General features: G+C 31.7%; 2 protein-coding genes across 2 annotated transcripts in view; one reads left to right on the forward strand and one right to left on the reverse strand.

The window, feature by feature from the left end:
• Positions 1-8,274, forward strand: part of LOC117167853 (very-long-chain (3R)-3-hydroxyacyl-CoA dehydratase hpo-8) — a 21,005-nt gene extending 12,731 nt beyond the window's left edge. Inside the window, exons 3-5 of the mRNA XM_033353062.1 lie at positions 7,326-7,561; positions 7,680-7,861; positions 8,066-8,274. Of these exons, the coding sequence (XP_033208953.1) occupies positions 7,326-7,561; positions 7,680-7,861; positions 8,066-8,154 (507 nt within the window). The 3' untranslated portion in view covers positions 8,155-8,274. The remainder of the gene's footprint in view (positions 1-7,325; positions 7,562-7,679; positions 7,862-8,065) is intronic.
• A 4,077-nt stretch (positions 8,275-12,351) lies between these two features.
• LOC117167155 (60S ribosomal protein L30) lies at positions 12,352-15,486 on the reverse strand. The gene is made up of 4 exons (XM_033351877.1): positions 15,435-15,486; positions 15,282-15,338; positions 12,997-13,142; positions 12,352-12,569 (listed from the first exon to the last, which is right to left on the reverse strand). Exons 2-4 carry the CDS (start codon positions 15,300-15,302, stop codon positions 12,392-12,394), a joined length of 345 nt encoding a protein of 114 aa, XP_033207768.1. The 5' UTR covers positions 15,303-15,338; positions 15,435-15,486; the 3' UTR covers positions 12,352-12,391.
• Between the last annotated feature and the right edge of the window lie 621 nt (positions 15,487-16,107).

Consider the following 16,107-nt stretch of genomic DNA (forward strand, 5'->3'; position numbering starts at 1 on the left):
AGCTCCAAGGAGATTATGTTGAAAAATAAAAAAAAATTTACCCAAAAAAAATTGTTTTTATACTTCATTCTAAGGACTTATTGAACTACCCTCGTAGCAAATTAAAAAATATTATGTAATTATTTAAGCATTTAATTATTGTTAATATTCAAAATTTGTAATGGACCAATCTAAAAATTTTATGTCCCTTCCTCGCATTACTTCCTTCCCCACCGAGTGAGTCACGCCTACCCCGAAAGGGAAATGGCTTAATAGTGTAACATATAATAATGTAGCCGGTGATGTCTAATTTTTTCACAAACTGGTATTCTATGTTACTTTTTATTGAATAATTACATAATTTTGATAAATTTCTTCTAATGTTGAATAAATTGATATTTGTTTCAACAATTTTTACTTGCACAAGCAGGTTAAAACAACTGTATTTGTTTAAACAACTATTCTTCCCTAAAATATTTTTAAAAATCGTATTTTATAAAATTAATATAATGTTTAATGATTTTTAGTAGTAAATTCTGCTAAAAGCTTTATATCATTGTTTAAAAAATTAATTTTTGTTTTTAATTTTCCTGCAAATTGAGTATGGATGCTTTACGAACAAAAATTGTTTAAACAATGACATGCCGATTTTAACAGAATTTACTACTCTTCGAAATCATTCAATATTTTGTTTAATTCAGAACATTCTATTTAAAAAATATCAAAATTATGTAATTATTCAAAAAAGTAGGATAGAATACATTTTGAAAATAAGAAATAATTAATTGTTTAAATAATTAAAAAATGTTTTTAAAAAATTACTACTCTAAAAAATGACGAATTATTACATTTTATTCATAAAATACGATTATTATTATTATTTAAACAAATAAAAATTGCTTTAAAAGTCATGGGAAGGATATAAATTGCCCATTAGTAATTATTTAAATAAAAGAATTTGCTCAATATTAACAATAATACGTAAAAATTGATTTTTTTATTTTTGGGTCATATTTTGCTGCAGACAACAATATATTTCAACCCCAAACAATCCCAACGTCGTAAGGAGCTGGCTGTCCGATTTTATATAAAAGGACTTACAGATTCATTTTAAAATAAATAATAGGAATACAAATATTTTCTAATAACCTCTATGTATAATCTGATAATAATGTTTTTTTTTATTTAGGTGGAGGAAAATCCAACAGCTGGGTCTAAGCAGGGAGTTTAAGGATTCAGGCTCAGTAATAGGAAAATGGCTTCGCTACGTATTTGGATTAAAATACTTAAACCCTGAGTCTAATGTTTTTTGGCTCAAAATTCAACTACTTGGTTAAAAGTTGAACTACTTTAGTTGAAAATCTAAATATTTTGCATACAATAAACGTTTTTTGTTGAAAATTACAGTTTCGGCTTCAAAAATTAATCTATTTTGTTAAAAAGTCATCTTTCTTGTTAAAAATGTCTCATTTTTTGGTAAAAAATGCAGCTGGTTGAAACATAACCTTTTTGGTTAAAAATTGATTTCCTCAAATTTTTTAACATTTGGAATAAAAAATTGATATCTATTTTCTAGTTAATTCTCTATTGATTAATTATTGAAGAGTTTTTACAAAAAAAACCACTACAAATATTAATTGGTTGAATGTTAAATGAATTTTAAATTGACAATGTTGTAAGAAGATGTAATTATAACTTAACTGTAATAATAAGAAATTAAAATAGTTTTTTCTAATAACTCTTGAATAATTAAACATTATTTAAGGCTGGTACCGAATAAATGGAGAATTATGTCTAAGAATTGTTTACCAATTAGAATAACAAAAAAGTTGAGCAAAGATATGGTTATAAAAACTAACAACTGTCATGTTAACCACATTATTATCTATTATCAAATATCATGTGTAAAAAAATGGTCTGAATAATTAACTGAAGAGGGACACCATCGCATGCCGAAATTTCTTAAGCAATTTTAATCTAATTAGAGTCAATCAATATCACCACTTTGTTTATAGACTATACTATCGCGTATATAAACATGTCTTACATAAATAAATATATACTTTACAATTTGAATTTATAAATAAAACATTAAAATTTTTGCTTAAAAATGAATGTGTTGTTACAGAATTATTTTAAAATCTAACTAATTTCCGAAACGTAATTTGAAATGTATTCTAATGGGAGGAGCACTTGTAAACCCCTTGAGCGGAGTTCGTGCTCACCGAAACTAGCTACTTTTGATCCGAGTGGAATTCAAGATTTGTGTTCGGAGGGTGGTTGACCGCGAGCGGAGTTCCTGTGCGCCCTAATAATGCTCCGATTTAACAACTCTGGGATCATTCCTTGCAGGTAATACACTACCCAAGATTTCTCCTCCGTCAAAGTGCAGGATCTATCGCAAAAAATGGATTAAGTACATGAATACATGAACCTATTCTTGTTAACATTCAGAAAGTTGAATAAGAGTTGTGATTTTTTTTTTTTTAAGTGAGCCATATTCCCCGGCAACAAGCGTTGAATTGAGAAAAATTAAGAATTTGTATTTCTATGAATACGCGATTTTTCCTCCGTCTAAAAATCCCCCAACGGGAACAGAAAAAGTGCAAATCCTATTCCTCTCAATCGACGTAGTAAAATTTAACGAAAGCATTTATTTAACCTATTTTTCATTATTAAATCTTTTTATATTTTATAAATTCGAAAAATATTCTCATTTATATTTATTTATATTTTGATAATTTACTTAAGGGGGTCACCCCATGTGACGGCCCGCTTTTTAAAATGTTTTTTGGGAATTTTTTCGACTAACGATAACAATATACAATTTTGAACTTTTCACTATATATTTATTCACATTTGAACAGTAAATTGTGCAAATTTGAACCCAAAATCTTTATTATAATGCATATGGCGCAACTCCGAAGACACCCATATAAAAAAAGTGTATCCATGACCGGCATGGTTCCGGCCGAACGGCTTATTTTAAACTAAAAAAGCGAACGGCATTTTAATCTGTGAAGCTGTGGGCATGGCCTGAACTAGGATATTTTAAAAATATTGAAAATTGAGTAATAGACACGGTTTTGATTTTTTTTTCAAATTTCATGATTTTTTTCGATTATTTTCTTACGAAAAAAAAAACGGTTTGGAATTTTCTAATCATCCTAGTTCAGGCCATACGTACACATGTGCTGAATCTACCCTACATATTTCAAATCAATCGGTCAAACCGTTTTTGAGTTATCCAGCCGGCCATTTCGAAAAACGTGGTTTCGAGAAAAACGCGTTTGAAAGTTCAAGAACGACGTAAGCAATGAAGTAAACCTATTCGTCCTAACAGCTGTAACTTTCCAATGACTTCGAATATTGGAATATCACTTCGCCAGCATATTCTACACATGTTCAGGAATAAATTTCGGCAACAAAAAAAAATCGATTTTTTCGACCGGACACACGGGGTGACCCCCTTAAACGTCTTAAAAAATGCAAAAAAGAAATCTGCAAATGTACGAATTCAAATAAATTTAACTCTATAGAGGCAGAGCTGAAATTGGTGAGAATTAAATTTTTCAGAATTTACATTCCGCATGAAAGAATTAAAACAACTTATTACACATATTTGTGAACTTATTAGAAGGAATTAAATAAAATGAAAATATGACCACTTCTGAGGAATAAAAAATATCTCTCTGAGTTGCGTTACCGGTACAATTAGAAGGAATTAAATATATTGAAAACACGTTCTCATTGGAAGAATAGAAAGCTGTGTGGGGTTCGCTATGGAAATAGAAGTGAATAAGTTTAGGAGGTATCTTATTCTTATTGTGGCATTTTAGGCATATGGAAAAATCGCGCATTCAAAATAATAGAATAATCTTCAAATTTGCAATGAAATATGAAAATATTAATTTTTTCTATTCTACGCTTATTATCGGGTCCAGCCACTCCTGTTACAAATTATTCATGTTTAAAAAGCATAACCTTTAAAGAGAAGCGTTTCCATATCTCCTTTGCAATACTATTCTACTAACCCTACTGCACTGCTACAAGCAACATTTATTAATAAAATTCTATTCACAAGATAAAAAATTGACATTTAAGGCTCATCTAAAAATAAACTCGACCCTGCCGATAAAAAACCACTGGTGAACGGCACTGGGCCGTCAGTGCAGTTTCAGTGGCTGTTTGTGCTGATTTTCAGCATCTAAACAGCACTAAGAAGTGATAGGACGGTCATTTAATGGTCCTATTGTATTCGTCACGTACCGGGCTGGAAATGAATTTTCTCATTATACATATTTATAATTATAACTTATATACTACTAATATACTACTTTGAACTTGAATTAGAAAATTTTGCTGTTAAACATCCAAAAGATAAAGTTAGATGTCTGAAGTAATGGAAACCCATATAATCTGAATTTTTAACCTTCTCGTAGATAATTTCAAAATTTTACAATTTTTAATCCCTTTCAGCTGGTTACTTGGTAGCCTAGTCGCATTGGCATAGGCACACCGATTTTCATTAAACCCTATAGTATACACTACTAACACACATTTTCAATCACCTCACAGACTAGATTTATTGGGTGAAAATAGCCTTTTAAAAATTTAATGGACACTTGAAGGGGAATTCAGGTATAGAAAACTAGCGGTGCTGGTAGTGCTGAAGGGCAGTATCCATTTGGTCGCGGCCAACCTGCTCGCCTTACACTCTCCATACTTCTCCTCACGTATCTGACTGAGCGAGAGCACTGTGTCAAGCCTTACCAGCGGGAGGGCCCTTTGTCCTAATGAGGCATAAAATGCCAAACATAAAAATGTTATCATTTTGCAATCATTAATTAAAAAGATTATATTCGGAATCCATGTTTCTTTGCGATTCCGACGATATGTAACTTACAATCCAAATATTGAAATTATAATACGTTATGGCAATTGGAATTTTCCGTAGAATAGTTGAAAATGCATCAGTTCATATGGTAGAAAATTCGTCTGTGGACAATTCAACAGAATTTATGAATTTTTATTCAATTGCCTCGAAGAATATTATACTTCAAAAGACATATTTTCAACCACAAAATAATTCATTTTTGAACCAAAGTAAATGAAATCCTGGAATTTTCAGAGTAAAAATGTAGTTTTCAAAAAAATAATTAATTTTTAACAAAGTAGTTCGACTATTAAATTGTAAAATTCATTAACTGTTTAATTTCCCATTACTGTTTAAAATTAATTATTTAACTAGACATTGGTTTTGATGATTTTTTCAACTATACAACGTATAGTATTGAATTTAAAGATCATCCTCTAATTATTATTATATAAAAACATAATATTTAAAAACATCATAATAAATGAAAATAATTAGGTATAATTTATTATGTTGTATTTATTAGAATTAAATTGTATAGTTGAATTAATCATTAAAATCAATACATAATAATAAAATTAATTTTATACTGTAATAGAAGATTAAACAATTAATGAATTCGAGTCGAGTGGAGAGGGTAAGACGAGCAGGTAGGCCGCGAACAAATGAAAATCGCCCATGCTGAAGGAACGGCACTAAATATCAGCACTGAACAATGCTGTTTCATTGTTTTTTCAGTACGTTTTCATCGGCAGGGGAGGATGACTGTTTTTATTTTTTTCGTCTCTCGTTTCAAATAATGGACATCGAACAATGAAATATACACTTTTTTCTAGTATACACAGAGTACACGTTTTAGTTTGTTAGAAATCCAAGTGTTCCATATTCGAGTCCTATGCCATATTCGAGCCGCCTCTTCTATTTAATAATTAAATTATTCTAAAAACTGAAAATCATAAATAAAAGATTGTATTTATTATAATAAATTTGTGTGATTGCAAAAGTGATTAAAACCAATGCTTAGTTTAATAATTAATTTTAATCTGTAATGAGAAACCAAACAATTAATGAATTGTACAACTTAATAGTTGAACTACTTTCTTAGAAATTCATTTTTTTGTTTAAGATTTATAATTTTAGTTAAAAGTTCATCTCTGGATCAGATGAATGGTTTTCAAATAATAAGTCTTGTTTTGTTGAAACTTTATCACTTTAGTGTGATATTAATTTCTTTGGTTTAAAAACAAATAATTTTGTTGAAAACTAATTATATAATTTGGAAATTTCACTATTCCATTTTTTGTTGAAAATATATATTTTCAAGTATAATATTCTTCTAGGCAATTGTGTAAAAGTTAATATATTCTGTTGAAAATTTCCAATTTAAATTTCCCGGAGATAAATTTGTCACAAAATTTCAGTTTATTTAACAGCACACAAATTTTCTACAAATTTCAACAGTGCAATTTTTAAAAGGTATGTTTTAATCCACATTCACTAGTTGAATTGTCAACAGACGAATTTTCTACCAAATAAACTCATACATTTTCAACTAATCTACGGACAATTCCATAATATTAACTTTCCAGGGTCAAAAAATTAACTAAAATGTGCCATAACTTATTCTAGTTTTAATATTTTGATTGCAAGTTACATATCGCTGGAATCGCAAAAAAACGTAGATTCCGAATATAATATTTTTAATTTGCTGATTGCAAAATTATAATATTTTTATGTTTGGCATTTTATTCCTCATTAGGACAAAGGGGCCTCCCTGCTGGCAAGACTCGAAAGAGCGCTCTCACTCAGTCAGGGACCTGAGGGGAAATCGAGTGGAGAGGGTAAGACGACCAGGTAGGTCGCGATCAAACGAAAATCGCCCCTCAATAGAGTAGCCGACACTCAAAAGAGTCCTTTGTTAAGCTTTCGAATTGAAATTTAAAAATAGATTTTTTAAATTTCAAAGATAAGGGCCTAAAGGACCTAACAGAATCTGCGGATAGTCTTAAACGGGCCAGGCTATTGCGCCTGAGAATACTGAGATTTCTGTCGGTAAGGTTGAGATCGGAGACTGAGGAATTTCTTTTATCCTGCTACGATGGCGTTATATATATTTTAGTTTATTGCAAGCGCATAATGAATGTAGCTGTAATCCAGGTAAATGAGTATTTGCGGCCGAATTTCCCCTCCCTTAAGACCCCGGCAGAAGAGGCAGGAGTGGGTAACGTACTCATTTTGGTTACGTCGAGATTGGCTTCCGGTACCTACAGCTTCTCATAAGATAACTAGTTCAAGGACAAGTTCATTTTGTCATACATATTTCTACTAAAAGAAAAAACTAGGGAGCAAAACTTTCAAAAGTGGGAAAAATGTATATTTTGCGGACACCTTTGTTATGCAGTTATAAATTAGAATACAATAGGTAGGTGCGCGTACTAAACTACTAATAAAATATGTTTTTGTCTATTAGATTGTGCATGCAGTAACGGGACTGGTTCCATCGAATCCTATAATTACCACTTTCCAAGTTTTAAGTCGTGTTATGGTGGTTTGTGGAGTTCTACTTGCGACACCACCTGAATTTGCTGCAGCTTCTCCTGGTCTTCCACTAGCTCTTTTTGCATGGAGTGTTACGGAAATAATTCGTTATGGATACTACTTTATGAACCTCATGGGATACGTACCATACTTTCTTGTATGGCTTAGGTATTTTTACTTTCCAGGTTTTTTGTGTGCAAAGTTTCAAGTTAAAGAAAAAAATCTATACGAAAATGACAACTTAAAAATGACAAGCTCCAACTAAAAATTATTTGTCGTAATTTAGGTACACTACTTTTATTATACTCTATCCCATCGGAATCACGGGAGAACTTTTGTGCCTGTATGCTGCCAAAATATATGCCACTACTAAACCACAAGCCTGGAGTTACACGTTGCCCAATTATTGGAATTTCACATTCAGCTATTATTACTTCATAATATTCGTGATGCTGCTTTACATTCCGCGTAAGATTTTTATGATAATACCTTATCATCAAACCTTGCACACAATTTCTATATGAAGACTTCAGAGTAAATCTATGAAAACTAGAAAGTTTTCTATGAAATTCTATCATGGAATTGGATTCCATGGAAAGAAATGTCCACAGTATCATGAACTTCATATTTTTCTTACATATTCTTTATTCTTTCTTGTATTTTCTTTTGCAGTTTTCCCGCAGTTGTATTTACACATGTTTGCTCAGAGAAAAAAGATTCTTGGGCAAGCTTCAAAACCAGCATCGAAGAAATTCCAGTAAACTGTGCATTTAATCATTTTTCCTATTTTTCTAAGGGTTGTATCGGTCATATTATAAATTATAGGTTGAAGGTAGGATTTTTATAGTACAAATAAATTATATACAATTTAAAAACTTTCATTCTTGTCTCAAATTATTTACCGAATATTTATTAGCTAGATTCTTGTCGAACTGTGATTAACCCATTACGTAAAGTGCATTACGAAGATAACATTTCTTCTCAATTATCGAATTTATTAACCGTTATTATTTTAAAAATCGCATGACCGAAACACCCGATCACCTTGCATTTTTATGGTAAAACTTTTCCGGATTCTTATAGAAATGATATAAACGTGTTCCATATACATTCCACCCCCGAGACAGTTCCTCCCAAAGCTGGCAAAAAAACACGCACAGCGTCAGCCAATGCTGTATCGATACGTACAACTTTGTAATCAAGGCATGAAACAATTGGCTTTAGACATCCGGACAAAGTTGAATTGCTAACTTTCAAATTAAATTATTTTTAAGCACTCATATAGCTGACTAATTCGATTTCAAATTGGTTATGATTTCTTTAAAAGATAAACTTGCAATTAATATCAAAGTATCTGAACGAATTCACTCAAATAAAATAGTAAATATATTGCATAGCCTACCACTCGTTCCGAAAAGATTGTCCGAGCCATGAAGACGGCTCTCCTCCATGGCATGTACTGTATTTTTTTGGCAGACACACGCAAAATGGAAAGCGTGTTCTACTGGTGGGGCGAAAGTAAAGGCACCACCTTACATGATTTTGTATTTTTCGCTGTGCAACTGCGCATGCGCCTCCATTTAGTAGTTTCTAGTATATAATGTTGGGCCTGATATCCTAATATCTCTGTTCTACGGCATGGTCTAACATTATACACGTATATGCAAGTCCACGCGCGGCGCTTGAAAAGAGAGACGGCCCTCTATTAAATACCTTACAGAGATGTATAAAAATGAAAAAAAAAGATATATAGAACCATATGGAGCCCTATCATCTTTCCAGATTTTCTATATGGTTCTATATATCCTTTCTTCCGTTTTTGTAGGGTTCTAAAAGACACTTAATGGAGGGTAGTTTAGTTTGATTCCGCAAGCAGTATGTAGAACAGGTTCATTTTGTTTGGTTAGCACACAAAATATTTTTAACAAGTTATAAATATTGTTACAAATAAATCATAATATGTAGCTTTGTTATAAAAAAACTAATTTAACAAATAGAAAATTGTCATCTTTTTTACAAAAAAATGTCTTTCTCGCCTCATATGTATTGTAATAGTTTATTAAACTTATTCTCATACAAAATATTGTTGACAGTTAATACTTTTCCTTGCTATAAATAATTTGTCAACTAGAAAATCTTCATACTTTTACCCGAAAAATTTTTTTTCGTCTTATATGTATCGTAATAGCTTATCAAACTTATTTTGCTGTAAAATACTGTTAAAATTTGAAAAAACTCATACAAAATCATAATATTGAATTTTCCAATTTCCCTGACATTTAGAAGAATTTTCCTGGTAGGAAAGTAACCAGGAAAAAAAATCCATTCACTTCTTTTGAATGGGTTTCGAGGGCTTTTGAATTGCAATTGACAGTCGTCTTTTGAATGAATTCTTTTTTCCTGGGTATTACAAAAGCAAACAAGGTTTCAATAATGTGCCAAGCAAAATAGTATAAAAAGCCCGAAAAGTGCGCTTTTCATGGCAGTATGGATTTATTAAGTGAAGGACATGTATTAAAACTATCAATGAATAACTAACTACAAATAAAAAACTAACATGCTTCCAAAATAATATTAAAAATGATTAATTTCTATTTTCCCTGGCAACTACTTCATTTCCCTCACTTCCCTAACATGTGGCCATCCTGAAGACGCAAATGAGTTTTTTTTCTGAAAAAAGAGACAATAATTTTTCTATTTTTTGACATTCATTACACAGACCAACATGGTTGTGTTGTTGGAAACTGTAGGGTCATTTCCGAAGTAATTTTTTACGTAGAATCCGAATCCGGGGTCAGAATTGGCCAATCACGTAAGGATTTTAAGATATTTGAGGTTATGTACCAAAAAAATGGCGTTTTTGGCTACTTTTGAGGTAACGTGCAGAAGACAAAAAATTGTTTGGGATTTTTTTCTTTAGTTGTGTCATATATTACTGCTTTTTCTCTTTAATTTCAGAGTCGCAGAGTTTAATTACCATTTTTCTTTACCAAGTTACGCCAATTTGAAATTACGAGATATGTCTTATTATGTCTTGAGCAGTTGCTTTAAATACTTCGAGACAGACATTTTCTACTGGGTATTTTCTCTTGTACAAATATTTAAGAGAAAACGCCCAGTGGAAAATGTCTGCTTCAAATTATTTCTGGAAAATGCTCCAGATATAATGGGACATATCTCGTAATTTCAAATTGGCGTAACTTGGTAAAGAAAACTGGTAATTGAACTCTGCGACTCTCAAATTAACGAGAAAGAGCAATACTATGACACAAATAAAGAAAAAATCCCCCAAAACTTGGTGTCTTCTGTACAAAATCTCAAAAGTAGACAAAACCGCCATTTTTTAGTATATAACCTGAAATATCTTAAAATCCTGACGTTATGAGGCAATTCTGACCCCGGATTCGGATTTTACGTGAAAAATGACTTCGGAAATGACCCTCCAGCGTCAAACATAAATCTGAAAGTTTTAAATCGATATCTCGAATAGTTTTCGAGTTATCAATTTTTAAAACTTTTTTTTCATGTACATAATTTAAGTTCATTCCGATAGACTCTTAAGAGCAATATATGAGAATGATTTATTACCTCCTTGAATTCATTTCCTGCTTTCTTCATTCACTTGTTAAAATTACTATTATTAATTTAGAACAGCATGATTTATCAAAAAATTAGGAATGGGCTTGGAAAACGGTGAGTTGAAGTTGTGTGATCTTATATTATTTCTAAGACCAGTCAGAGGGGTGCCTTCCCGTCGCCACGGAGCGTTGCAAAAGGGATAGGGTGTGATCTTACATTATTTCTATGACTAGTCAGAGGGGTGCCTTACCGCCCCCACGGGGCACTGGAAAAGGGACAGGGGTGTGATCTTAAATTATTTCCATGACCAATCACAGGGATGCCTCCCCCTCCACGGAGCGTTGGAAAAGGAGCAGGGGTGTGATCTTACATTATTTCTGTGACCAGTGCCTTCGATATCTCGAAAACTATTCGAGATATCGATTTAAAAATTTCAGATTCATGTTTCTCGCAAGAAACCCTATAGGAATCCACAATAAAACTTTGACGCCACGGATATCGTAATCCCCCCCCCCCCCCCCCCCCCCCCCCCCCCCCCCCCCCAACAACTGACATGACCCCATCATTTGCAGGCCCGTGTTATCAACGAAGAAACACTTACGTTTTTATAATATTTTTAAGTTTATTATGTCTGAAAAGAAAATTCGATACGTATCAGACACAGTGAATTATTTCCGCAAACAGGTATTTTCTTTTTTTTAATTAAAATTATTTATAACTAATATAAATGTTAATCGTTGACAATATTCGGCACTTATTCGTTACGTTAACGGCATGTGATACTTAGAAAATTGTCGATTTTACCAGTTTTAGGTTCCCCCGGCCTTTTTTCTAGAATAATAAATATTTTGTCTTAAAAATCTAAGCAATGATAGCGAAAATGCTAACGGAAGTTCCCGCACACTTTTTTTGTTTATTTTTCAAAAAAATTTGGATTTTACTAACAACTTACAAATAAACATAGTAACTAATCTCCCGGAACTAACGTTGTTTGCAGGCAATTAAAAAAGTTTATTTCATCAATAATTTTCAAATTATCGGAAAGGCAGAGATGTAAACCGACGTAACCTCAAAATAATGAATAAAATTTTTATTTAACAAAATAAATTTTTGTTATTATCCCTCAAAAACGAATCCGGGGACGTACGTTATATTTTATAGCATCTCCGAATTCACTTTTTAAAAAATTTCATTTTTGTAGAAAAAAGCCGAGGGAACTGTACCCGATTGACCACACGAAGTATAACATGCCCTTAAAAATAAACGAATACAAAAAATAAATGTATGAAATAAAATATAAATTTAATTAATAAATAATTTAAAAGCAGAATTGCCTTATCTTATCGTTAATGAAATAAACGAACTAATAAACCATTAAATTAGGTTTAATACTTTTATTTAAAGATTTGTACAAAATACCTAAGCTTGGTCACCTGTCGGCATCGACTTAATAATATCGGAATTACCAGGGTCGGTGATGGAAAGAGTACATACTCTAAAGTATTTTCCGCACGCAGTTCCCAACTCAATATTGTTGCCGGTGTAGTGATGAACTCCAGTCTTTGCTAACATAGCATAGTACTCGATTTCAGATTTCCTGCAATCAGAAGAAACAAAAGATATATTAGTTTAAATGCTGCCAGTTCCATAAAAGGGATTTTACTGCACTTACTAGCAGTAATAAGAGACTACTCCGTAGGACTCCTTTGTTCTAAATGAAGTTACCAGTAACAAGGACGTCAAAAAAGGCTGTTGTCATTTCTTGACAAGACAGTTTTCACTATAAAACTGCTCATAACCCATTTTAAAGATTGAAGTTCTTTAACATGCGTTCAAATTTAAAGCTTTTGCTTTTTCAGAGAAAATTTAAAAAAAAAGAAAAAACAAGAAATTTAAGTATTTTCGTGGTTCAGTAATAAGATGTACTTAAATAAATGATAAGCATCATCTGAACATGACGGATTAGGATAAACTCGAACATCCTTCTCACGTGATATAAAAGGAGTACTACATCTCAGTCTCACCTTAGGGGTGGCGTGTTGTTCGCAATAATAACGAGCTTAGCCTTTCCCTGACGAAGTGATTTTAAGGTTTGCTTGTAGCCCAGGACGTATTTTCCAGACTTCATGACGAGAGCAAGCCTGGAGTTGATGCTCTCCATCGCCTTTTTCTGTGAATACAGAATATAACGTCAGTTTCTTTTATTACTATAGTTGCATTTTGATAAAAAATCATTGTTTCCAATCAAAAGAATTCAGAATATGCACTAGTACAATTAAATTAATATATCTTTTTTTATATATGAAATCCCAGAAAGCTGCTGCATAAAATGTTAATATACAGTTTCAACATATTAAGCTATTAAGACATAACATTTCAGTCCGAAATACGCAACATTTGAAGAAAACAAAAAAAAAACGTATACAAAATTTCTAATCGCTCCGAAATTCTTGATTATAGTCTAATACTTTTTAAAAACCCGGCTAGTCTACCCGAAATTTTGAAACTAGTTCGTCCCAGTTTTCAGCACCGCCAATTGTCCAGGAAGACTAGACGCAGCCAAACATGATTTTTACTAAAATGGCTTTTTACTTAATTAAAAAAGTCATAATATTTGTCTAGGTCCCCACCCTACTGAGTAAACGGAAAAGATACTCTACAAAGTATCCACATAGTATGCCTTCCGTATCATGCAAAAAAAAAGAGAAGATCAACTTTTAAAGTAGTGAAATTCGCATTCCACGTTAAAATTTCCATCATAAAGTCACGGAGTAATCGCAATACTTTTTTTTGCAACGGTAAAAAGTAAAAAAATTATATATAAGACCTACAACGCCTGTGGATTGCTACTTACAGATGATGCATTTGAAGTGTGGCAGTCAGCAGGCGTTATAAGTTTTATATTTTTTTTAAAACTTTTTACAGTTATGAAAAAAAACTATTGCCATTACTTCGTGACCTAATAGGCATTTTAGCGTAGAATCCAAATTGCCGGGAGTTGTAAAAGGACTTGAACGGTACGTTAAATACGGCAAATTCAATTTTTTGGTAGATCCATATTTGACACGTTATAATAATGCTACTAAGGGCATGTGACACAGCTAAATACCTATATTATCGACTATACTTTTTCAGTTCACTAATGTTTTTTTGAACCTAAGAACTTTTTTTGTGAATAAAATATCCAGCTGAAACTTTGGAAAATGTATTAGAGTACAATAAAGTACGTATAGGTACTGCATTTTGGTAGGAACTTCACTGAAAATTATTTCATCTTTTTTCTGAACCTCAACATTTTTTGAACGTTCGAACTTTTTTTATACATAAAATATCGGTCTCAAACTTTGAGAAATGCAAGAGCCGAAAGAAAACTGCGTTAAAGTTCAAAGCTTAATAATAAAAGATGTAAAAAAAAACATTTCAACAATCAATTCCAACGGCATCAGACGGTAACGTTGTACACGAAAATACGAGCCCTCTAGAGCCTCGTCTAGTGGCCGCCAGGTTTCGTATTTTCGTGTACAACGCTACCGGCTGATGCCGATGGAATTGATAGTTGAAATATTTTTTTTTGACATCCTTTATTATTAAGATTTGTACTCAAACGCAGTTTTCTTTCGGTTCTTGCATTTCTCAAAGTTTAAGACAGATAATTTATGTATAAAAAAAGTTCCAACGTTCAAAAAATGTCGAGGTTCAGAAACAAGACTCTAATACATTTTCCAAAGTTTCAGGTGGATATTTTATTTACAAAAAAAGTTCTTGGGTTCAAAAAAACATTCAGTGAACTGAAAAAGTGAGGTCCGTAATATAGGTATTTAGCTGTGTCTCATGCCCTTAACAAACATTTAAAAGCTTTCTTTTAACAAATCGCTTCGAATTTACTTTAATTTTATGTTCTAATAGTCTGATTTTGGGGGAAAAAATTTCCCGGAAATAAAGAGGGATACCAGCTATTCTATAATTTAACCAGTTCATCTTGCTATTTTTTTTTTAGTTGCAAACTGTTTACTAGACAAACAGTGTATACTAAGGATTTCCGACTGTAAAAACGTTTTCTCACACGTAACTGAGATTAAATTAGATACTATTGAAATCAACAGACAACAAAAAACGAAATTAGGGATTTTTCCAGGTAAATTATAAACACGAATAAATTTATGTAAAAATACAAATGAATTTATGTAAAAATAGGTATGATGTCCTAAAATTGCTTCATTTTGAAGCGAGGTTCAAATAAAATTATTTGTAAAAGTGTTGAACTTACAATATAACCTATAAATCCACGTGGTCAAAAACTAAACCTTACCTGTTTCTTTTGAGCAACCATTGCGTCGATTTTCTGTCGACTTAAACTTGTTAATACCTATAACATAAGAAAAATAAACCGCTTTCAAAACACAATTCAACCATTTTTTGAAATAAATAAATTAAATGTGGAGTTATATTCTGAAAAGTGTACCTCGTCTCACGTCCAACGTGGAAAGAAATAAAAATCCGCCTTATCATGATCTAATAAATACATGGTATAACCACGCGCAAGTGAAAAAAAAGAACCAATCAGGACCCACCGCTTAATTTCTCCATCTTGGATAAATAAAGCGGCAAGTGTAAGGGATTTTAAAATGTAAGAATAAAAATTTCTTGTTATTTTGAGGTGTCGAAATATTTAAATCCTAATAAAATGTGTTATAATAATTTTGAAGATCGATGAAGTAAAATACGGATTAACTATTATTTTACGTTGTGTGTTTCATAACCTCTTTCTGCGAGCAAAAAGTGACATGTGTGTCAAATAAAATGAAATTGAAGTCAAGTGGGAAAGTTCTGAATAAATAAAATTATATAATGCAGTACCTACGACATAAAAAATCATTATTATTATATTTCAATGGTTCAAAAATACTTATCCATAATTTGGAGGAAAATGTGATAGAATAACATTAAATATTTATTTATAATTATCGATATTCTTGCTTATTATTGGTTAATCTCGGGGGGGGGGGGGGGCGAAATTCGAATGAAAACATTTCGACCAAAATTCAAAGTATTTTAAGTTTGTGTCATGCCGTTGACATTTCAAATTCTGATTCGCTTATCATCAATAAATATTTGGACCAAATTCTCGGTATTTT

This window comes from Belonocnema kinseyi, chromosome 2, assembly GCF_010883055.1.
Source record: "Belonocnema kinseyi isolate 2016_QV_RU_SX_M_011 chromosome 2, B_treatae_v1, whole genome shotgun sequence".
Classification (NCBI taxonomy): Eukaryota; Metazoa; Arthropoda; class Insecta; order Hymenoptera; family Cynipidae; genus Belonocnema; species Belonocnema kinseyi.